Raw genomic sequence first — 24,205 nt, 5'->3', positions numbered from 1 at the left:
TTAAATTCCTTTTTTTAATGTACAAAAACTTACAAAGTTAAAGTGAAAAATGCTTTCCAAAGTATAATCTGAACAATTCTTTATTACTCCCCTCATCAAATTCATGCACAAAAATCATGTGTCGATTGATATAAGGAAATCTGTTTTTTCATAAAAACTTTCTAAGAATGTAGGCACTTTATCATTAAAATATTTAAAATCAATTGCCCCATCCTTATTAGTTCTTGATAAACCTCCCATAACTTATTGATAATGTTTTACAAACCAGTGCAAAGAGGTAAAAAATGAAAATAAATCTTTTTTTTTATCAAAGTTGAAACCATTTTAAAAAAATCTGATTCTTTAAAAACAACATTGCAGACATAAAAGGCACAGATGTTTTTTTTCTTAAGCATTATCTCACTGTATACATGGGAAGATTATTAAATACTGTTTATTGTATACTGTTGATTTTATAAAGAATACTAAGCAGTGGTAGTGGGCGTTGACGATGAGAAGAGCTCCAGGCAGGAAGAAGACAATGCAGTAGACTCAAGGAAGGGATGCAGCTCACTGCCGAAGCAGCTCAAAAGAAGGTGTCGAGGGGCTGCAGGGTAGTTCACAGCGGGATCACCTGACACTGAGGCACTGAGGACACCTGAGCAGCTCAGTGTAGTTTTGTCTTTATGAGCGTGATGTCTTCTTTGTTCTCCTCACTCAGAAAGACCGACAGACAAGTTAGCTGGGTCCAAAATGTCAGCCAGGTCCACCACTGTTTCTTTTATGAACGGAAAACTACCCTATAACTATAACTGACGTGTAAAACAAAATAAAAAAGAGCGATGGTCATATTTTTTCCACATAGTTGCCCGGGAAGATACCCTGCCTCCCTCGAATCTTGCCAAACCACCAACCAGATGGATCTGCAAAAAAACGAAAACCTTCAGTTCAATTTGAGAAGTTTTTAAAGCCAGTGAGGTAACGCAACCACACACACCTTCTCTGATGAGTTCAATCACATCGTTGACCTCAAAGCTGATCTCGTCTGCCTCCTGGCCCACGTACTGATACAAAGCTCGACACTGGGGGACCTGAGGTCTCTGCTGGGGTTTGGGAGCAGGAGGCGGTCGCTGGCTGATGCTCTTTTTCCTTTGCTTTCTGTAAATAAGGAGGAGCAAGATGGAGTCGAATTAGGATCAGGTTAAAGTGGATGAAAATATTACAAAAAAATGACATTAAGATTGAAAAAAACAAAAGAAAACATGTTAAAATTGATAGAAAAAATGGGAAACTTAAAGGTAAAGTTGAAAAAAATATAGAATTTAATCTTGAAAGACAGATTGAATTTTGTTTTCTCAGTCCTTAATTTACAGTTTCAATTCAGACTTTTCGCTTTGGCCCTAATTTTACGTGGGGGTGGGACTTTGAGCTCATTGGCTACTGGGACATCCTCGGGTGAAGTTTTTCTAAAATTTGCATTAATTACTTCAAGTTTACATTGTGTAGTTTGGAGGTCAACATTTTTTTAAACTTTTTTTTTTTAACAGTCTGGTTTATCATTCATTTTAACCTGATCCTAATAATTCTGTAATTACTTGAAGTTAAATTTGCCAACAAAAACTTTAATATAACCATAATTTTAATGACTTTTTAACTATATGACTCACAAGAATGACATAGCTTCAAAAAATAAAGCAGCATCCTGATTAGTTTTCATCATTTCCTCTGGCTCCACTTGTTTTTTTGCTTTTATTTCTAACAAATGACTATTTTTGTAACTGTTATAAAGGGAACAACCTAAATAATCTGTTTTTACTGGATCTACAAATCTCCACTACACTCAGTGACATTTGAAACTGGATTCTGCATGAAGAGCAGGGAACAGGTTATGCCATTACATGTCTGACATAAAACTGGGAATGTTATCTGTGTAAAGGTCAAGTGCTTTTAGAAATAACAATCCAACATTTGTTCTTAATCCCAGAACTCGTCAGGTAAGTCAAGATATGAATGTAAGGAGGCTCCCCACTGTGTCTTTTCATGCTGCCCACTCGTTCTCTATCAGATGTGATGCATCATCTACATTTCTACTGCAGTAGTTATTTATCTCTGTGGAATTTCACTGCTCATCTTTTGCTGATAAAAATCAGTCTGTTTTTATTGTTCTAGTTTAACAAACAGAACACATTTAAAGGGATCATTATGGTTTCAGCATAAATCTGTTTATTTGTTTTCACCTGTATTTGCTTTAAGCCTGTAGCCTCACCTTGGCAAGCCCTAAAAAGCTCACATAACCTGTATGCACTGATTTTCCCGTATCCACCTTTTCAGTTGGATGACTGTCTTACCCTGACATGCCCTGGTCAGGGACACTAAGGAAGTCCAGGTTTCCCTGGTTGTGCTGGTTGTTGGCTGGGACTCGGGGAGTCTTCTGGGAGCCTAGTTTGGGCAGGGCGGTGTTGGGAGGCCGACCCCGCTTGGTCGGTGAGGAGTATGTGATCTCTGACTGTTGAGGAGGAGGTGCCCTGTGGCCCCTGGCTGCTCCATTCTGATGAGCTGAAAGTAGAAATATTAAAGAAGAGTGTAAAGCACTTATACTTAATCATGTTAAATTTGATCATATATGAAAAGGCGGAAAAATTAAAACATATTTGGGGTTAAAAAACGTTCAACTACAGATATTACAATAATCTCTTTAAATAAAACATATATAAGTCTGTTGAGGAGTTAGTTTTCAGAAAAGTTGACATTTTTTTTTCCAAAATGATTTGAAACATTTGTCAGAAGAAAACTAATTAAACAAATTGTCTCCTTATTTTTTTTTAAATAAATAAGGTGTTTGCATGTGAATTTCTATTAAGATTTGATGTGTTTTATTAGAATATTTAGATTAATTTGATGTTTATTTAATTCCTAAATATTTTTTGCAATATTTCCTGAAAAGAAGTGAATACAATGGAAATATGTAGCTCAAAATGAATGTTTTGAGCTTGATTTTGTTGAAATTTTAACCCTTTAACACTGGAGCTCCAGTGTTGATGTTCTTTAATTCAATTTTTCTTTTAACCGTTAGCACGATCAACGTAATTCCAGTAGATTCTTAAGGAGAAAAGCGGCATGAATCGCTTTTCTCCTTCAGAATCTACTGGAATTAACAGTTGATAAGTTACAATATGTTAAAGATTTAGTGTGTAAGCGTCACCGGCAGCACCCCAGGTGTTAAAGGGTTAACAAACTTCCTCATTCGTATTCTGTCTGTAAAAGGTTTAGTTTGTTTTCCTAACGTCAATGAAAGTGAATAAAAGCTTCTTACCTCGGTTGGGAACATGATTTCTCCCTCCTCCATAGGACCCAACAGCTGACTTCCTGGTCGGTTCTGGAGAAAATTAACATCAGTTACAATAAACCTTCAAATATCTAACGACACAAAACTTATGCTTAACAAAAGTTCCCCTACATTTTTGTGCAAAATCATTCAAATTTCTATTTTCAGGAAAAGCCACATTATGTAAAACCTACTGGAGGATTTGGCCAGACCGTCTCCTATTGTGATCGTGAGGGTTTTGCCTGCAGGTTTGATCTGGGCCACATCACCTGCACCCCTCTGAAACACCATCACTCTGGATCCACCTCCACCCCAGCCCTCCTTCTTCACTCTGAACTCCAGTCTTGGAGAAGAAGAAAGTGTGTCAGAATCCGGTGTGCGTTTATATCTCCTACAAACTTTGGGGCCTTCTACCTGTCAGCAAATGAGATGGTCAATTTTCTCTTGGTCACTTCCTCGTAGCGTTTAGAGAGCAAACTGAGGAACTCCGTCTTAAAGTTGGACTCCAGTAAACTGTCGTAATTAGTCTCATGCAGGATGAAGAAATCATCTTGTCTTGTGCTAGGGAATGAAAAAGATTTAGGTCAAAAATGTATTTGTAGAGAAGGAAATATGGATAAAAGAATGTTATTTTTCTTTTTTTTTCCACTTCCTGGTATTTTAAATAAACTTAAAACAACTCTAAAAATGTTCATATGTCAGAAAGAAAGTATGATATTGCCAGTACTTGTGGTTTTGAAAGAAATAATAAAAATGTTACCTGAGAGAGACACCACTGATGCTTTCAAACTCCATCTTTCGTTTCAGCACCTCTTTGATCTGTCCTTTCTCTGGTCCCTTCTTGACTTTTTCTCTGCCGATCAGATAAATACCCTTGGGTGTCAAGATTAGATCTCTCTTGATGGACTGTAAGAAGGAAGAAGATGATTGTTTTAAATATGTAGCTTTCAATGGAAATAGCTAAAATTATTCTTCTGAAGAACGAAAGATCTGATCACCTTGAACCTGCGGTCAAACTTGTTGACCGAATCTGCAAAGTCGACCCTCTCCCTTTTGGCCAGGAACTGTCGCAGCTCAGGTTTCTGCTCCAGTCCGAGATAATCTCCAACAAAGTTCCTGTTGATGCTGTTCTTCCTCCGCTCTTTGGAGTTGTACAGGATGTCGGAGGCTGAACAGCACAATAAACGCCACGACAACCTTAAGATATGAACCCAGAATAGCACAGAAAGTCCAAATTTCCATTTTTACCTTCTTCTCTCATCTGCTCGTATTTCTTCCTGGCAATAAATCTTCTCCAGGCCTTTTGGATGATCCGTGCAAAAGTGTCAAATTTTCTCTCCCTCATCTCTTCCAATAAAAACAGCTACAAGAAAAGAAATTAAACAAATGAAACCCATTTATGTCTGATCCAGTGTCTAATCGGGACAGGGCGCTGCTTGCTTTACATTTATCCCTCAAACCTGAAAGGACAGAGTCTCACTATCAGGTCTCTGCAGAGATGCTGACTTTCTTTAGGGAGAAGATGAGCCGATAAATCATACAGGTCTGAGGAACAGGACTGAGAAACCTTCTGTGTCTCTTTTCCACACGTTTAAACCACCACATTCTAACCCAGGGGTCTGCAACCGTTACCGATAAAATACTCATTTGGACCCGTTTCTTACTGATCGAAACCTATTAGGAGCTTATTTGACCCTTTAGGAACATTTGATACTGCTTTGGATTCGTTATATTTCATTTTTGGCTTGAATGAAAACAGAAACATATGGAGTAAATTGTTTTTCCACTTTTGACAAAAGCTTATATGACTTCCTTTAAAGATAAAAGACTTCCTGTGGCAAAAAAAAATTCTCCTGATGATGCTAAAGTTCTCCTAAGAAAGGTTTTAAACAAACAACGCAAGACAAAAATGGCATTTTCTTTAGTTATGCCTCAGGTCTACTTAAGTGATCATTGTTCCTTCTTAACTTGAACAAAAACATTAAATAATTTGTTTATGATCCGCTAGAAAAAGCATATTAAAAATATACAAATTTATATACTTAAGCAACTACCCTTTGGACAGCTGCTAACCATTTTATCCAGCATAACATGTGTTTTAAACTCATAAAATAAACAGAAAGATCTTTTTGTTTTTTACCAAAATTTGCTTCGTATTTGAAACATTTGCATGATGGTGGAAGTGTAGAGCAAATAAAGCCTCTTGATGTCAGCAGGGATCCTAAAATTTTTAAATGTATTAACTAATCTTAATAAAATCAATGCTGATGTAGTAACCCATACCTTTAAAAAGTACTATTTTATTTTCTTCAGCCAGAGACACTGTGGAGGGATAAAAGAGCCACACGAGGCTCCAGAGCCTCACGTTGCATACTCCTGTTCTAAATAAATTCTTCAAGGCCTGTCCTGCCTTGTTTCCCCAAAAATACCTCTCTCTTTACAGCTTCTGACTGACTGGACTCGCCTGATCAGGAAATAAGAGGTGGCAAAAGTAAGGATTTCCAGGAATATGAGACAGTGGAGCTCTAATCCTCATTCTATTCTTGGGGATCCCAAATTGAACTCTCATCTTTTGATTTTAGTGACCCCTCCTCTGCTAAACTTTGCATTTTCTTCCTTTCTGCTTTGTAATTTTCACAGATCTCTCATTAACAAATACAAAAGATGTCAACATTTACACAAGTTTGTGTTAACATTTTGCTGTGTTTTGAACCCATTCAGAAAAAATACCGATTCTGGGTTCTTGACGAAGATCTTGGTGCGTCCCATCTGGTATTGATCGTTGTCCATGTTGACAGAGCGAAGGAGATGAAGGACGCCCTGCTGCTCTGGGCCCCTCCAGGAAGGCCATGTCTCAGCTGTTAGGATGGCATACCTTCGTTCCCCCAACATGAATGGACAAAAACAAAAAGTTAGACAAACTTTTTTCCTTTTATACAAACTCCTTCATGTGTAAAACATTTATTATCAAAGTCACCTCATCAGAAATTTATTGAAGAGTCTGCGGTATGCAAATCCTGCCCTCCGGACACGAATGTTTTCACGCAACCCAAGATATTCAACTTGGTGTCTGGCTCTGGAATGTGACCAAAGATTTGTTCAAAAAGGGTTTTCCCCGCTGTCTTTTGAGATGTGTAGAGGTGAGCGTGCAGACCTGCTCTCCTCCCAGTCTTTTGGACGCTTCGTCTCATTGGGTTTGATACAACGGATATAATGAGGAGTGCACTTCATCAGCGTGTTCACCAAATCGTTTGCTTGTTTCTGTAGGGAGGGTCTTACGGTTAAAGAAAAGTCCAGAGAAGGGTCACACACAGGAAAGCTGTACCCACCTTGATCTTTGAGCCCGCTGTGGTCGGCCTGCTCTTTTTGTCTGTGTTCAGATTTTCAGGGAACAAGCTTCGGATGAAATCACTGAGGAAGAAAGCAACATTTCTGAGCACATTTTATTCATAGACGTGACACAAATTAAATCTTTACTTTTGGAAACTCACAATTCACTGCTTTGCATGAGTTCAATGAGGTCAGGGAAGAGCACGTCCCTGTTTCTTTCACAGAATCCATTGATATCATACGACACCTGACGAAACACCAGACATGAGGAATTACAGATAGCAGGAAAAGCACTCCTTGCACTGCCATTATTCATACCTCTTCAATGCTTTCTCTTTATTTCTTTAAGCTAAACATATTTAATCATGGACATTTGAGCAAACAAATGCAGTAATAAATAGAAGAGTCAAATATAATTTTAAGAAAATCATGGTGACTATCTCCAGAAGTCATCTGTGACCCTGATATTTTAGCAGAGTTCTGACCCCCTGAGAACTTGACCTCAACTTATTCAGATGCACTGATAACAGCTGTACAGGGACAAGGACCTTGATGATTAGTCTTTACTACAGCGAAGAGAACTTTATAAACTCTGTTAAAACTAGACATAGAATTAGGCTCAGTTCAGCAGTAAAAACTCGAAAAACCAGAATTGAAGTTGTAAAACTGAGGACTGAAAGTGAAGATTCAGAAAAAAACAATAAAAATTCAAAACAGTAGCTTTTACTAATGGATATATTTTTTTCAATGTGTAATTTTTACATTTATAGTTTTTCTTTTATTTCAAGTTTTCACTATTTTTTTCACATTTTCAAGATTTCCATCCATCCATCCATTTTCTTGACCGCTTCATCCCGTTCGGGGTCGCGGGGGTGCCGGAGCCTATCCCGGCCACTGATGGGCGAAGGCGGGGTACACCCTGGACAGGTCGCCAGTCTGTCGCAGGGCCTCAATCACACACTCAGTCACACCCACAGTCATACCTAGGGGCAATTTAGAGTCACCAATTCACCTATGAAGCATGTTTTTGGACGGTGGGAGGAAGCCGGAGTCCCCGGTGAAAACCCACGCATGCACGGGGAGAACATGCAAACTCCACACAGAAAGGTCCCAGCCGGGATTCGAACCGGGGCCTTCTCACTGTGAGGCGAGAGCGCTAACCACTTGCGCCACCGTGCAGCCCTTTTCAAGATTTATTTAAAGTTTTCATATTTTTTAATAAAAAAAAAAACATTTTTCTTTTTAAATTTTATGGGTTTTTTCAAATTTTCAGAATTTTTTTTTTAATTTTCATTTTTTTTTCAAGTTTACAATCTGTTTTTTTTCATTCACCTCAAGCTGATCCTGATCTGACCCCATACTAGAGGGACAACTGCCAACCAAACAGCAGAAGAAGAAATATCAACCCTGGACAGTTGACAGAATACGGACCTTTTTATTTCACATCTTTACCATATATGTAACCTGGTTAATCTGTGACAAGGACACCGACTTTGACCAAATAAAAAATAATAAATCAATCAATTCTAATCATATCATTCCACTTTGTTTCCCCAAATGTGATTTATATTAATGATTTTTAACAAAGGATCTGCACATCTTTTTGATACTTGATCTGGATGTGTTTTACTGATTTCTGAAATAATGCTGTCTATTTAAATCATCATTATATACTTCATCTTTGTCATGTGACTTACTGATACTTCAGGATTTTTAATAACCTGAATCTGTGTTGGTAAAGTATAAATATCTGATTAGAAGCTAAGAACTGGCTAATTATAATTAAGGTTAAGAAAATGGAAAAATAAAAGTTAAATAAAGAAGAGCAGCGCTTCCTTCTATTCACTTTCAAGCAATCTTTTGAACATCTTGTGACAATTCCAGTAGTTAATAGTTTTGATGTGTCATGTTCGATATACAAAAGAAATATATTTATTTATGATTAAAAATAATAATTGTATTAATTATGATTTTATGACTAATTATTCTATGTGTGATATATTTTTGTATGGATATAAACCTTTGTTTATTGTCTTGGTTATGCATTACTCTTGCTTTGATTGCCTGAAATAAACCATTTAATACTCAAAATGTAATGTTTCTGTAGGATAAATCTGAAGCGATTCAGGTACAAACCTTCCCGGCGTAGTGATGCACGACAAAACCGGAGTTCCAGCTGTTGAAATGTTCATGTGTTCCCACAGCAGCCTGCAGTTTCTGCAGCAAAGTTCCATCTGCACCCTCTCCTTTAGCATGCATTGTGGCACACACATCATCCAGCACACTCATAATTCCTGGGGGGTTCTGCAAGCAAGAGGCAACTTGTGAAAGCTCGACTCTTCTTGCAGATAAGATCATTTTCTTAAACTTAAAATTTGTGACTTTTTTGCTTCTTTTGTACCTGTAGAAACTTCTCCGTCAAAAGGCTGAATGTTAATGCATCATAAACTCACCAGTTTATTCTCGATAAGGTCACACACAATCTTGTTGTTGAAGTACTCAATAGGGGTCCACTTAATGCCTTCCTGGACGTACTCTTCCTGTCAGAAAGGTGAAGCAAAATTTCAGAGGGTAATTTTCCTCCTATTTCTAGAGAGTTATGCTTTAGTTTTTAATTTATTTTTTCAAAACAGAACAAAAGTGCAATCGATGCTTTTACCTGTTCAGCCTTCAGAGTGAGTTCAATAAAGATCTGCTGCAGTTTCTCATTGACAAAATTTATACAAAACTGCTCAAACCCATTTTTCTGTGAGTAAAAAAATGTTGTTATTGTCAGAGCATGCAAAATCAAATCAAAATGATCAAGTTTAGAATCTGTCTTTAAATTCTATACACTCGCAATCTGCAGGGAACCAACCTTAAATATCTCAAAGCCATAAATGTCAAGCACACCGATGCTGAACTCTTCATAGGGCTTCTGAATGGCTTTATTTATAGCCTGGAGAAGCAAGGAGAAAAACAAGAATACATGGTGAAATGCTGCTTTGGCTGCAACTACAAATACTGATGTAATAATAAAAGAGGCTACCTCTACAAGGTAATCAAAGAGGCGTGCATAAAGAGCTTTGGCCAAGGCGTCTCGTGTGTAAGTGGCCTGCTCCTGGTTAAGAGTCACATTAATGGACTCGGACTTCCCTCCCCACTTCGAATCCATCTTCCGGCTGGTCAGTTTGTCCTGCAGGCGGTTGGGGTCGATTCCCAGCAGGTAGGCGGGGAAGGCGAGCACTAATGCAGATACAAACACATAAGATTTTTAATCCATATCAGGAAATGCTTTCAGTCAAATTCTCTTTACTATCTGACTTTTTTTTTCGAAATAATTTGGGATTATGAAAAAGTTCCGAGTTGATTAGGAGCCAACAAAAGCAGAACAAACAATTAGCTAGAAGTCTAGGGAGCGTTGGCGAGCTCTAACCATATCCTCTATGGAATAGACACATGCATGTGCATTCAAGGTGAGTCACGGTGTGTGTGTCACACTCACAGTCTGTGCTTTCCACTTGCCCATAGTTGCCTGCCTCTATGAAGCTGACGTTTCCCAGGTGAAGAATACCTGCAATGATCTGCAGCACCTGAGCCTGGATGCCAGCTGGGATTCCAATCACCTGCATGGCCTCCTGAAGCAGGAATAAAACCAGCAATGACGGAGGGATATATAAGCAAGCAGCGAGTATATTTACCAGGATAAAATTACTTAATTTTACAGCTTTTTATTATTTATTTTTATGTAATATTACTTTATTCTCTTACTTTTATTCAATTTCCCTATACATTTTAGTATTTTCCATTCTAGATCATCAGCTGGAACTTTTTTTTCTTTTTTTTTTTTTTTACAATTCTACATAAATTGTTCAACAAGAGGACCACACTGTTGCAGTTATTTACCAAAGTCTCCTGGAAGTCTTTACTGTCGTTGGTTCCATCCACCTTATACGTCCCAGACTGGTTCAGGTAGTAGTAGTAGTCTGGGGTCATGATGCCCAGGGCCTCTTTTTGCTGAGCGTTAGCGCCCTCTATCATCTGAAAGATGACAGTGCCGTTTGTCAAAATTCTTTATATCTTTTTGCATGAAGTAACTCAGAGTTTCTTAAGATTTCTGTCAGAAAATGCTCCCTAGTCAAAAGTCAAATAATTCCAAAACAAACAAATAAATAAATAAATAAAAACTTAACAGGGTCAGAAAAATGCAGAGCATTCATTGTAAAACTAATAACACATATATATGAATGGATGAAGTGATATGATGGTTTTTTATGAATTTTAGGTGCTTAGGTGGGGAACGCTAAATCCACTCTTGCTACTGACCTGATAGTAAATGTGGAAGTTCCTCTCATTTTCATTCTGGTTCACCACCCTCGACTTTTCAAGTAGGAAGTTTGAAATTTTGCCACCATCTGGTTCACCTCCTCTGCTGAACTGAATCTCAAAGTATTTCCCCTGTTAGATGGAAAGTTAAAATTGACACTGAGTGGAAAACTGAGCAGAAAAAATTAGCAGATTTATTAATGTAACAGAGCAGGACTTTATTTGACTCTGTCTTGTTATAGTTTTTTTTATATAATCAAGTCAAGATATTAGAAATGTTGTAATTGTGCTTCATTGGCATGACCAATACAGGAAGAGCTTGCCAATGTCAGCTGTGACCCATGAACACAGTTCCTGTGGTTTTTTTCTGGGGTCTGACGGCAAAGTTGCTGCATTGGAGTAGGTTGATGTGGTTTATAGATGTTAATGTGTCAGGGTCTCACCGAGAAACCATAGGGGGGGTGAGGGGAAATGTGCACCAAAACACAGGAAGCAATGCACATCTTTTATGCATTATAAACCTCATCAGCACAATTATTTTGGATTGAAAAACGGTGTTAGTGTGGCAGCCACCACTCTTTCTTTTTATGAGTAAATTATATACAGAGGTGTTAAAACAAGTTTTTATGGTTAGTCGAAGTATATTTAAACCCTAGAAAACTGGTGTTCCAGATTATTTGTGTTTGATTTTCTGAATTTAAAGTTAATTCCAGTTCTATCTCTATTTGACTCTGTTGTATAGGCATATTTACTTAACCCCTTGATTGCAGAATTTATTTCGATCTATTAAAAAAATGTTTTTTCTTTCATGTAGATGCTAAATTAAGGTCATTTTTGAGCTAAAGGGGTGCACATTTGCATCAATAGGCATCAAAGGGTGAATTAAAAGTAAGACAGAATAACCAGAAAAGATATATTTTTATACTGAAAAGTAATCACTAAACAAACTGATAATGCAGAGTTAATTAGTAGGTTTCTGTGGCACTTTGTCATAAAAATAGAAACTCATAGATTTAGTAATATAATGGGACGATAGCAATTATTATAAATGACAACAAAGTTAAATAAAATCATATTTGTGCTCATTTTTCTATACATATTATTTTTAAGTTGTCATGTTTTCAATTTGCATAGCAGGTTTAACAAAAGTTAAAAATAAAGGCTGAACTTACAAATCGACTTGAGTTGTTGTTGCGGACTGTTTTTGCGTTCCCAAACGCTTCCAGCAGAGGATTTGATTGTAGAATGATGTCTTTCACGTGCTGCAAAAAAAAAAAAAAAAAAAAAAAAAGCATGTCGGTAAATGAAGTCAGAGAGACCTTTAAGATTTATTTGGAACAATCAGATGAGCTGCCTTTGCATTCACCTGCACTTTTGATCCACCTCCGGATACTTTGGAAATGTAACCCATGATGTATTTTGCAGCGACTGTCTTTCCAGCACCACTCTCACCGCTAACACAGAGAGAATGCAAAACATTTTAATAAAGGAACTGCCTTTTTAGACATTTTTACAGAAAAAAAAGTTAGATTCTAATAAGAAAAAGTTCAAATATGGTATTACCTGATGATAACACACTGGTTCTCTCCATCTATCATCATGTTTCTGTACATGTTATCAGTCAGAGCGTAGATGTGAGGTGGATTCTCATACTGGGCCTGCAGGGAGAAACACATCAGTGAAAGATGGTGGGGATTGCTGTTGAAGGAGGAGCCGCTGCACCACAGAGTTTACTCACTGCTCCTTGGTAGAGTTCAATCTCTCTGTCTGTAAAGTAAGGCATCTGCTTGAATGGGTTGACTGAGATCAACACAGGGCCGATGTACGTCTGACAGGGGGGTTGTTAGGGAAAACATGGCCAATATCTTTTTCCAATTGAAATATCCCTGTAGGAGATATATTTTTATATTTTTTTGCTGAAGTTTTACTTCACCATTTGTTAAGGTCAGGAACTGAGCTTTTATTCTGAAGTTTTGCCACCCACTGGGTGATGGGGGGGAATTCAGAAGTCACACCTGTCACCACTGTGGCACGATCTCAGAACTTCCTGAAAATTGTCATCGAGCTTTAAACCACAATAAATAAAATAAATAAAAATTAATCCTATTCAATAAAAAAAGCTCCCAAAAAGTTCACCCTTAAATTACAACAAAATCTGCTTTACTTGATCTTACCCCAGACTTAAATATTCAAAGGCTGTGAAAACTTTATAATATTATTGCACTGTTTTGCTTGAGTGAAGGTTTTGCAAACGAATCGATTATTTTAGCTGCAAATGGGGGGTTTAAAGTTCAGCTGTGCTCTCTGAAAACGGAAGTGAGTTATTGAGTCATGCAGCTTTTTGCAAAAGAGGAAGAAAACATTTCTTGTATTTTTGCCCATATATGTTCGCTTGAATGCTGGACCACATGTTGCTGCTCGGCGTATTTGTATGAGTTGCTAGGAGGTTTTTGCTACTAGGTTTCCCAATTTGAAAAATCCCAAATTCTGCTGCTAATTTAAAGCTGTTTGAATGTCTGCTAGTAGGATACAAAGATGTAGTCATCCATGTATCTCTTCTTGAGGTTCTCCACGATGGCGTCTTCCGTGATCTTGGACAGGAGAACCATGTCGTCCACCCCGCTCTGCTTGACATTCTGACTCTGCCAGTGGTACTTCGCCTGAAACCCACAGGAAAGAAAATAGGTTAAACTTCACAGAAAACACTTGAATCAATAAAGAATTTTTAACACTGCTTTGGTATTGATACAAAAATAGACAGTTCTTTTTTTTATATTTCAAGCAAGATTCTGAGAAAACTTTTGATTGTTCCATATTCAGAAGTTCCTACATTCTTAAAGAGAAGAACACAGTTCAGTATGAACATCATTTCAAAACATCATCCACTGTGGTTGCCAACACAGGATTCTGAGGCCGGTTTCCAGGCAACGTAGTTTAGTTTCTGATTCAGACATAAAGAAGAAACAAAGAAGATACTTCATAGAAGCACAGCAACTCTCACTGTATATGACCTGAATTATTTATTAATCAAGTTATTAGCTTTTGTATGTTTTTTTTTAAAACCAGACCCAATTTTTGTTCCCATGAATTAAAAAAAAAAAGTTTATGAGTTTTATTTTGGTTGTTCCCTAAAATGTGCTAATGAGCTTGATGTGTGAGGTTTCACAGGGTTTGAAGCCACCAGAAGGGTCAGGTTGTGGTCTGTACTCATGACCAACACTTCAGCTTCTTTGCAACGACACAGAAAACAACATTAGTAGACAAAATAAAAGGGAAAAAATGCATCTAATTCTTCTTTATCCAGTCGTTTGTTGCATCCTTAGAGTAGATTAACAATTACCTTCAATAAAAGTTCAATAAAGTCCCTTTATGTCTCATCAGAAAATTAGTCATAGCCACGTCAAAAGGATGAGCTCATTTTGTTAGAAAGTCCTAGAATATTGACATAAGATAAAGAAACGATTGAATATTTTTGGTTTTCTATTACATTTGAGCTCAATTTCACAAGTGAAGCATGACTTTAATACCTAAAAATGCAAGAGGGGAAATTTGGACACAACAACTCTAAAAAAAACTTATGAAAGTCTTCGGTATTGTCTTGCCGTCACTGCTTCCAAAAAAAAGTGACATATTTCATTCTTCATTTTCATAATGTGTTTCTAACTAGACAGCTTCAGAGGCTGAAGAATTTTTTTTAGAGGACCACAAAGCTCCTAAAATAAGACTCTGCATTTGAAGTTATGTGCTCAGGATATTGGTGCGGTATTTTTGGCCTCCTAGAGCAACATGTTGCAGTTTCACTCATAGCTGATACTTGTTGCCACAGTTTGAACTGAATTGTGTTTTATGGTGGGATTTTGTCCAGAACACAGCAGAGAAGTTTCTTTTTCCAGATTCTCTCTTCATCATCAAAGTATTGCTCTGTCTGCCCATCAGCCATGGGTGTGTGCTTTCATACAGGAAACAGCATTGTCACATATCTGAATGCTGAATCAATTCTACTTAAAAGGCGGCTTAGATACAATCTGAGTTTGTAAAAGAGACCAAACTTGTGTCTGGTCTTTTGAATTTATCATCTAACAATCCAGTTAGGCTCCTCCTTTTTTTGTTTTCTTGCAACCATTGATCAAGTGTTCTCATCATCTGGTAAAAGCTGTGGCGTTTTAGGCTGGTGACAGATTTTAGACATAGATTTCTTGTTTTTTAACACAATTTTTTATTGTGAAATTATTTTTCTCTAAGGATGGTTTGCATGTACTCTGCTGGTATTGTAAAAAAGATAGTGAAGTAAATGATAGAGCTCAACAATAAGCATTTAGGAAAGCTGTCTTTGAAGCCAAACGTTTACTACGATGCAAATAAATTAACATATTTTAACATTTGAGAGTAACTCACTGAAAAATACGTTTAACTCTTCCTATTTCTGGTTGAGAAAATACAAATTATGTTGAATCACAATCAATATTAGTCACAATGCTGATTTTTTAAAAATAGTTTTAGCAAAGACTGTAGAACTTTTTTGAACATTTGTCAGTTTTATATTCTTTTCTGTGATATTTAAGCCACAAAAAAGCAAATGTGAGCCCAAAAATGAGCTCTCTTGCCTTTTGAGCAAAAACAAAAAGGGACTTGAGTCCAATTAAACACTAAAGCTATGAAGTAACATCCATGACTTCCAATTCTGCACTTGACTGAAAATAATCTAAAATTACACCACAATAAAAGTAAAAATAAAATCTTTCAGGTACTGGTACTCTCCTGGCTCTTATTTTGAAATTTGTTTTTTTTTTGTTTTTTTTTAACTGGAGAGAAAATTAGTTAAAAAAATTCTACTTTTAGGACTTTTTTTTCTTGAATTTGCTTGCATGTTGTTGACTAGATGTGACCGTGTTTCACAACTTCACTAAATGAGACCCGGATATGTGGGGGGACCATGCTCGGCGAGAGGAGGAAGTGCTGTGACGGAAAGTGCAGTCCTCTCCTGAAGTCCACTTCCTTCTCTCACACCTCAGGACTGCCTTTTGTGAAACCGTCTGTACTTTGTCCACACCAAAAAACAAACCTGTAGTATCAGTAACTATCAATACACTCACCAGCATGAGATGATGAGATCAATGTGTCCATTTTGAATGAAACAACAGGTATGTTGATGCTTACTTTAGGTCAAAAACACCAAACTTTTTCTTGTTTTTTTTTTTTTTCCTGATGTTCTTTAAGTATTATTAATGTGTTACTCTGAAGCTTAAAATCAAAACAAGAATCAATATAATTAACTGCTTTAAGACCATCCTTTCAAAAGGAAACTGCGCCTCCTCAGAAAAAGAGGAAACTCAGAGCTGCTACTCTGAGGAAGCTTACTTTACCTAAAGGAACAACGTTCCATCAAAATATTTCAAATTTTGCATCACAATTTGTCTTTTGACACTGAAATATCTAACAGCAATTTAAGTCTTTTGAGCTTTTGTCACCATTGAAAGCTCCAGAATCAATAAACAGCAAAAGAGCTCTAAAAATTAAGTTTAAAATGACAAACACAATGTAAGAGTTTAAAAAAAAGGTTTTGTACCATGGTTGCTATGAGCCTCTCCTTCTCAGGTGTTCAATGTTGATGCGTGCTGCTAAAATCCACAGCCTGATCTCTTCATAGAGCCGCCATCACCACAAGAGGACAAAGCAGCAGCAGCAGCAGCAACCAGGAGCCTACAGGACATCAAGTGAAGCATTCAAAATCTATTTCCTCATACTCCCCCAGACTGTGTGAAACAAGAACTACTCGAGCGATGCACACGCTCGCAGCACAGAGCCAAGCAGCTACTTCTGTTTTTGCCTGGTGCTCAGAGCAGAGGATTAAGTAATGGCCAATGGCAGGTGTCCATTTATGCACTGCAACCCAGATGAGTGTTGATTGTAACGCTGACCCAAAGGGGGGCAATTATCTCCAGCATGTTGCCAAATGATGGGTGTTTCAGTTGTGCGATGCCGGCTCCACCCAGGCTGTGGTTGCTTCACGTTTTGTTTGTGCAGTCAGAGAAGCTGCTGCCTCCAACGCCCATGAAAACCGCTGGGTTCAGGAGGAGCGATCAGGAGCCGGGTTTGAATGCAGGTTTCAGAGTGAGCTTTTCTGCAGTCATTTATGCCATTTGGGGGCTGATGGTTTCTAGAAACAACCGAAGGAGTTTCTTTTTTTGTACGAGAAAGCAACTCATTTGGATTTTTTTTATTTTCTGTTGTCAGAGATCTGATGGGTGATTATGATTGTGTTTTTATCATTTTATCAAATTTATTCATTTGTAGCTCCAGTATTACTGTTTCGCATGCTCATTTTCCACAGGTTAACAATTAGTTTGCTGGTAAAATAGTTAAAAATTGTGGTAAAGCAAAATTTTAAATCCACCTTGAAAGTATTTAAAGGCTAATCGGGACCTGGATAGATTAATGGGTTCAACTTTAGTGAACTTGACTACTGCAACCATGTTTTTACAGAACTACCAGAACTCTGCTGGTCTGGTTCTCATATCAGTCCAGTTCTGAGGTCTCTACACTACCTGTCTGCTAGAGGATAGACTTTAAAGTTTTGTTACTGGTTATTAAAGCTTTGAATGGTTTTGCCCCAAAATACTTGATTGACCTCCTGACCCAGTATGTACCAACCAGACCTCTCTGATCATCTGGATCCTGTCTTTTGTTAGTTCCTAGAGTCCAAACCAAACATGGAGAAACAGCATTCAGCTTCTATACTCCACAGATCTGGAACAGACTTCCAAAAAGCTCAAAAAGTTTAATATGTTTGTATTCAAAAGTTTACATTTTCTCTGTTACTTTAAGATTACTTTAATTTACTTTTTATTCACCTTTAAATATTTATTTAAATGTTTGTTGTTTAGCACTTTGACTTGTCTTTGTAACACAAAATGTGCTACACAAATAAACTCACCTTGCCTTACATTTGTGTCTGTATAAAGTTTGTTTTAACCAGTTTCCTCAAACAGTAAAATGAAACATTTGTTGATCATTTAATGTCGTGTTTCTTGTTTCAAAGAACCTGAACAGAACATTTCAGATTTAAGTTTTAAACACAAGGAGTGTAAAAGGTTTGTTGGAACATGCCCAAAATGAGTAATAAATATGATTGCAGACAGAAAATGTTTTTGAAATAGACACATTAAAATTAGATTAGGATTAGATTAGAAATTATTCAAGAAAAAATAATGCATGTGCAATACAATCAATCAACAGAGGTTTACATCCATAAAGACATGTCATACTTAGGATAACTAGACATCAAATGATAGATTACTTGAAAGAGGGTGGAAGGAAGTGAAATTATATAATCCACTCCTGCTCTGCCTAACTATTTTTGGAGAGATTATCATAGATGCTGAACAGGTACACCACCTTTAGCATAAACATCCAGTGTTTGTGCTTGCTTCACATTAATATCAAAATAAACCATGTAATAAGGATTTGCTTTGTTCTGTGTACCAGTGTTATAAAAAACATGGAATGTTTTCAGATTTAAAGTACTTGGAAAAAAAGTTGCTTATGTTCTTGTACCAATATTCAAAGTGTTCTCATAGTAAAGTGGCTTCTATCTAACCTTCAGTTTTGTCAACAGTCTTTCCACGATCAACAGGATTTATGCAGAAAAGGGAAAAATGCTGGTAATTACGTTTCATTTTTGTTGAATAAAAAAAAAAACATGTAACACTTGAGTTGTAAACTCAAACGTGATGGAAAAAAAAAGATAAGCGGGCAGAAAGAAGAAAAACATATGTTGTCTGCCCCTTTTAATAAATCAATAAATCAATCAGTGAAAAAGCAAAACATTCTGCCGATTTAGGATACAATAAGAGAATTTACAATTACAAGCATCAACCAGTGCAAAATGAACACCATACCTCAGGGATGAGTAGTTTTTATTGATACTATAGATTTCACTGATAATACTGTATATTTTATTGTCCAGGAGGTAAAGATAAAAAGTTTTTAAATAAACGTTTCTATGTAGAGATCTTGAGTACCACTACCAACTCATCTGTATGTTCAAACATTAAACTGGGTTTCTGACTACAAGTCATAGAACTAAACAATGTCAAGCTTAAAGATTTGTGCTTACTATGATGTTGTTAATTATAACAATGGATAAAATACTTTAAACGTAAGCTAATGTTGTAACTAACCAAAAGTCTGCAGATGTTTACAAGCTTAAACAGACACATAATAAACATAACTTTGATTATTTTAGCAAGTAAATATTAATATTAAGGGAAAACAGATAAATGGAAAAGCTACTTACCCCAAATGTTGTGGCTCTCCTTTGACTTTCTGTGAGAGGAAAAAGGACTAAACTGGAGATTGACGCAGTAAAGGATGGGAGACTTGTTCCTGATTGGGGAAAACACAAGTGTCATTTGTGATCCATCATCCCTGCTCTAAAAACATGTCCGAGTCCGGCTAGTTTACAATGGAGTCATTTTCTAGGATGTTGTTATTTTTCAGGTAATAAATCATTTTATCTAATTATTTTTATAGACTTCCCAGGAGATTTAAACCACAAATGTCAAATCTTACAGGATTTATTAATGTCATCTGTGATTCATTAGCTTTAGCAAGTTTAAGTCTTCATCCAATATTAGATCCTAAATGCATTATATATTAACGATAGGGTTAAAACAGATTTATTTCTTTGCATTTTATCAACACAATTTAGAAAATTAAAGCTCCAGTTTTTTTCTCCTTCATTCAGTTTCCTTCATCTAATGACCTCACTCTGTTGCAGACAAATTGAAGAAGTCACTTTTCCACCAGAGTCGTCAGATCCACAAATAGACGATAATCTGTGATGATTTCAGCATCCGTCTGGAGGACAGAATTTAGCTCTCAGCAGTTACAAACTGAAATAATTCAACAATAAATCATTCTTTTAAACTCTTTCTTTATCAATTTATTACTTCCTTTTAAAAAGATGTACATAGAGGACAAAAGAACTCATCTCCATCTCTACAATTTTCAACAATATACAGTACAGGTATAGTTAGCATTTGAAAACAGAATAACAAACACTGGTATTGATCTCCCCTTTTTTATTTAAAACTGTTTCACTGCTGGAAGCTACATTTTAGAGCCAAAGTGTCTCTGTCAAACTGCCTTTTAAATAAAAATGAGTGAAATTAGACATAATAAAATTCATCTTTATTAATGTCATGATAATAAACATTTATTTCTTTTACCCCCTTTTTTATTATCTAATTTGTAATGCTACCTCTGATTGTTGAACCTTTGCTATGACCTGATAAAAATGTATCAGCCAGATAATTATTTAAAAATTACATTTTGATAATAGTGGAGAACTGACAACATTTATTAGTATTATATGTTTTTCTTAGCTGTAATTTGTGCATTTAAACACCTTAAATATACATCAGGATTTATGCTTATGTTTGATTATCTCTTTTCTAAAACTGTTTTCTTGCTTTAACTCTCACCTGATGCTGAGAGATAAAACTAATCTTGATGAAAAACAGCTGGACTTCAAAATAAAAACTTCATAGAAAACAGAACATTTGCGGAACTACATATTGGGGGATTTTAAGTGCACTTTTTTCATTAGAGGAAAGCCTTTTCTTGTAAGTCAAGATGTTAATAACATAAATGAGAATATGCAAAAAAAAAACTTCAAATGGGTGAGAGTGAAAATAACTGCAATAATATAGGTGTCAAAACAGTTTTAAAGATAGTATTATTACAAAAGGGCTCAAAATATTTAAAAACTGAAAAACAAAAATTCAATAGAAAAAAAACCAACATTATTGAAGTAATAGCACCATCAAAAAAAAGCACCACAAAAGAGGAACAAGGTTGCAGAAAATCCAGTAAGGAAGTCACCTCTTCCTCTCTGTACAATGTTTGTCGTCAGACCACATGACAATTCAGCGAACATCACAGCAATGCAGCAACACCCGATGACTGATCTTCAACCGTCTGATGGAGCACGTCTAAATTTATTCTCTGCAGGATTTAGAAATAGCTGAAATAACATCTTTCAATGCTGCGTATGTGCATTTCCTCGAGAAAAGGCCTAAATAGACAGTCTTTTTTTGGGTAACGTGCTTTCATATAAAACAACAAAAAAACATTAAAGGGGGGGGGGTGGCGATTTTACTCTAAGATGTGTGTGCATTTTTAAATAAAGCAACAAATTTTGAAGTTATAGCTGAAAAGGAGAGAGCGTAGCTCATATCTTCATAACAGCTGCAAGCAGGCAATAACAGAAAAAGAGGCGATACTTTTTCTAAACGATTAATCTGAAAGAAAACAGCATTCTGCTGCATGTTTGATAGTAAATAGTTTATATGCAAGGCTGAAATTGACACTTTTAAATAAAGTTTGCTGTAGATAAGGGACTTTTTAAGGCCATAAAACTGCAAAAAGTGTATATTTCACAAATTATTCCCTAATTGATCATTTTTAAACAAGGCAGCTCCAAATTTCTATTCAGTGGGATCATCTTTGCAATTTCTAACATCAAATGTGAGAAAAAAAGCAACGAGGCTACACAAGCTGCCATCTCAAACTGACATTCGATAAAATGTTGCGCTGCTGAGGTCAAAACCTCTAAGTCAAAGATCAGAAATAGTGAGTGTGTGGCAGGTTGACTGTACTGACACATTTAGAGATTCTGAAAAGGCATCAAGCCAAACCACATAACTGCAAACATACAACACACAGGTCCTCTGACTGCTGATGGTCTGTGCAAATCAAGCTCGAGTGGCTGGAAAACAGCAAAAACTTGGTGATATGCAACAAAGAAATATCAAAAAATGGTCAAGTAACAGCAGACAGATAACTTTCATCTTTTACATGTTGAAAGGGGCCAAAGATATGTTAATATTTTATTTTTACAAGGTAGAATTAAAATATTATTCAGAACAAATATGACCTGCGAACATACAGGTTAAGAGATTAGGTTAAACGTCAAGACAAGTGGCACTTTAAAGACCAGTCCTGGCCAAAGTCAAAGATATTAGCACCAAAATATCACAACAAAGAGACCGAAGTCGTCTCTCCGCCTCTCCGGGTTTTCCTCCAGTGAAATGTTTGATCTGGATTCTTGGAGTAGAAACACAAACTCTCCTCTGGTCAGTTTCAGAGCAAGTGTCTGCACCTCGGCAAGATCCCGACTCCGCTGACGGAGGCTCAGCTCGGAGGTTTCAGGCTTTCTGTGAGTGAGCAGCGCCCACAGGTGGATGCTTTGAGCTCTGCTACGTCAGTGTCCCTGGCAGGTCTTGCAGCACATTTGTCTGAAATACGGCCGGCTGCAGAACTTAAACCTGAGCACTAGGGGGCAGTAGGCGACAGTGTTCACATCTTTACACTCTGCAGTGGAAACAACAAAAGAACAATCATGAAGCAGAAATCTTTTTTTTAAATAAATACTATAAACTCAAATAATCTTAGGGTATTTGTAAGAATTTTCATCTAAATACTGTCTCTGTTATACAATCTATTCATTTTAAATGTACTCTATAAAGATAAAATGGCATAATATCAAAAAAGGGAGAGAAAAATAACTTAAAATTATTGCTTATTTCTAGAAAAACTTTAAATCACAAGAATACATGCGCCTACAATGCATGCATTTGGATTAAAACAAGTAGAAGTAGATACTCTAAAATACCTGTGTTGACCACCTAAAAACAACCTCCTAACCCTACATTCACAGAATATACAAAAAGGGAAAAAAAAACTTTCAAATTTAGCTTTAGAGGTCAAGAGGATAGGACTCATAAGACATGTCTGACCTTCAGTGTTCTCTGTGCTGATGGGCAGATTGAGGTCACATTTGCTCCTGCACTGCTGCATGGCCGCCGGCCGCTGATGGTCCAGACACTCGCTGGATGGTTGGCCGGTGTGCGTCAGACACTGCACCAAACGCATCTCCTGACCCAGACCACACTTGGCAGAACACTAAAAGTGCAAAAATACATTTTACAGACAACACAATCAATCTTTAACTTAAGTAGTAATGACAGTTATTAAGGAAAAAAAAGATTTAAAAAAAGTTAAAAATGAATAGTTTTTGTTTAGTTTTATATATATATTTTTTTGTTCAAGCACTGCGGATGCTTCTACTCTGAACTTAGTGATGTCCAACAGGGGTGTGACGGATCACAAAACTCACAGTTCGGATCATTTTTTGGATCAGTAAAAAGTGGTAAAAAAAAAAATCAAAAAACAGAAAAAAACAAGAAGATAAAAGCCTAAAATTACTTTTTATAAAAAAGCTTTAAAACATATATTTAAGAAAACGTATATAAGTACTTAAAAGCATAAATATGCGCTCACAGATTGTTGAACTTTGAACAAAAACAAAAATGTAAAATCATGTAGTTTCTGATTACATTTACATGTCTGGAGACCAAAAACTGAGAGAAAATGATGCTTAATATGCTATTTTCCCTTAGCCCCACTCCCCAGCCCCCAATGTAAAGATGAAAATGAAAATTAAACGTTAATTCTTTTTTTGTATTAATTGTAGTATTGAAACAAACTGTGGTAACATTTAAATATTTCAGATAAATAACTAACGATAAACAACGATTTTCTTTGGGATTTTTGATCCTTTTGGCTTGCCATACTGCCTTCCCCTGACGGCAAACCCGTGAACACAGACACGGAGACGTGCACTGATGCTTATCTCTCAGTCTCTGTGTCCTCCATGACAAGTTTAAGAAAGGTTTTTGGCGGAAGCTCCTCCCACACCCAGCGGGAGCTTCAGGTTAACAGACTTTAACCGTCAAGAAGCTACTTTGACGATTGTTAAAACAAAGACGGGGTACAGTACATACATTTGACACCAGTTGCATTTGGTGTGGACAGACAATTGATTTTAATCATGCGCCCATGAGGTACAAAGTGGCTGCTCTCCACAACACTTGTTGAAGCGACCACTTGCAATCAAAATTCATTGTAATATGCAGGTTTCTGGCTTCTGTTTTCAAAATTCTTGCAATTCAATGCAAGTTTCTACAACTGTTTTCACTGAGTGTATAACGCTAAGTTAAACCAGACTGAACTTTGACCAATCAGTGACTCATATTTGGTAGTGATGTGTGGATGTGTCCCTTTTAATTCTTGTAAGTGCCAACCGTTTGAAAAGTGATCATAGAGGAAAAATTAATAAATACATTTTGTGCCGAGTTGAGATTATATAACAAAGTTTATCAGAATAGAAAACGTTTGGAACAAGATTCACAAGATTTTTTC

General features: G+C 36.6%; 2 protein-coding genes across 4 annotated transcripts in view; both read right to left on the bottom strand.

Annotated features, from left to right (window-relative positions):
- Positions 1 to 16,669, bottom strand: myo1f (myosin IF). Its single transcript, XM_024279395.2, has 28 exons — positions 16,506 to 16,669; positions 13,471 to 13,599; positions 12,678 to 12,767; positions 12,503 to 12,597; positions 12,306 to 12,393; positions 12,112 to 12,201; positions 10,940 to 11,071; positions 10,520 to 10,654; positions 10,119 to 10,251; positions 9,663 to 9,859; positions 9,492 to 9,572; positions 9,294 to 9,380; positions 9,088 to 9,174; positions 8,771 to 8,938; positions 6,796 to 6,881; positions 6,634 to 6,715; positions 6,459 to 6,565; positions 6,282 to 6,380; positions 6,035 to 6,179; positions 4,553 to 4,667; positions 4,303 to 4,472; positions 4,065 to 4,210; positions 3,719 to 3,865; positions 3,499 to 3,647; positions 3,293 to 3,355; positions 2,328 to 2,535; positions 977 to 1,137; positions 1 to 902 (listed from the first exon to the last, which is right to left on the bottom strand). Exons 1-28 carry the CDS (start codon positions 16,506 to 16,508, stop codon positions 826 to 828), a joined length of 3,270 nt encoding a protein of 1,089 aa, XP_024135163.1. The 5' UTR covers positions 16,509 to 16,669; the 3' UTR covers positions 1 to 825.
- Positions 16,670 to 19,857: 3,188 nt separating this feature from the next.
- Positions 19,858 to 24,205, bottom strand: part of adamts10 (ADAM metallopeptidase with thrombospondin type 1 motif, 10) — a 51,563-nt gene continuing 47,215 nt past the window's right edge. For 2 of the 3 annotated variants that reach the window (XM_036211560.1, XM_036211561.1), the window contains exon 27: positions 22,526 to 22,906. In XM_036211560.1, the coding sequence (XP_036067453.1) occupies positions 22,541 to 22,906 (366 nt within the window). In that variant the 3' untranslated portion in view covers positions 22,526 to 22,540. Of the gene's footprint in view, positions 22,316 to 22,525; positions 22,907 to 24,205 lie in introns of those variants that run through there. The other variant, XM_024279375.2, reaches the window with a different exon arrangement.

This window comes from Oryzias melastigma, linkage group LG4 (assembly GCF_002922805.2).
Source record: "Oryzias melastigma strain HK-1 linkage group LG4, ASM292280v2, whole genome shotgun sequence".
In the NCBI taxonomy this organism is placed as follows: domain Eukaryota; kingdom Metazoa; phylum Chordata; class Actinopteri; order Beloniformes; family Adrianichthyidae; genus Oryzias; species Oryzias melastigma.
This window is presented reverse-complemented; position numbering and strand designations above follow the sequence as displayed.